A 432-nucleotide genomic window follows, 5' to 3' on the forward strand; every position below is an offset into this window, starting at 1 on the left:
AGATGCCACAAAACAGTGCCAAAGCTGCCATACCGGGTTGACGCAAAGGCAGTTGGAGTGCGTGACGCTGAAGGGGTCGTACTTGTCGGCAAAAACCACCACGTCGGGGACGGGGTACACACGCAGGGTGTAGTCGTAAGCCCAAAACACAGGAGTGACGGAGAGAGGCAGCGGGGCCAGGTGAGCCTGCGACAGGATGCTCCGGACAAACTGACAAAAACAGCAGCAAGCGTCATCAGTGCCAACGTGGGACTTAAAAAAATTATTTTTTTTTTTTGTAAGACACTCACATGGTTGGGTATGTCCAGATTGGTGTTTGGCAACCTCACGCAGTTTCGGCACATTTTGTTGACCAGGTCCTCCCGGATGATTATGATCTCCTGGCTACAGAACTGGATTCTGAAAGAGAACACGAACAGCATCCAACCAACC

At 51.4% G+C, this 432-nt stretch overlaps 1 protein-coding gene across 1 annotated transcript; it reads right to left on the reverse strand.

Annotated features, from left to right (window-relative positions):
- Positions 1 to 33: 33 nt before the first annotated feature.
- On the reverse strand, positions 34 to 425 carry LOC109508669 (DNA polymerase epsilon subunit 2-like; the record flags this gene model as incomplete). The annotated part of the gene is made up of 2 exons (XM_019858683.1): positions 291 to 425; positions 34 to 210 (listed from the first exon to the last, which is right to left on the reverse strand). Coding segments are annotated over exons 1-2 (309 nt in total), but the record flags the coding sequence as incomplete, so codon positions are not given.
- Positions 426 to 432: the final 7 nt, after the last annotated feature.

Source organism: Hippocampus comes, unplaced genomic scaffold, assembly GCF_001891065.2.
Source record: "Hippocampus comes isolate QL1 unplaced genomic scaffold, H_comes_QL1_v1.1 C16444983, whole genome shotgun sequence".
NCBI lineage: Eukaryota > Metazoa > Chordata > Actinopteri > Syngnathiformes > Syngnathidae > Hippocampus > Hippocampus comes.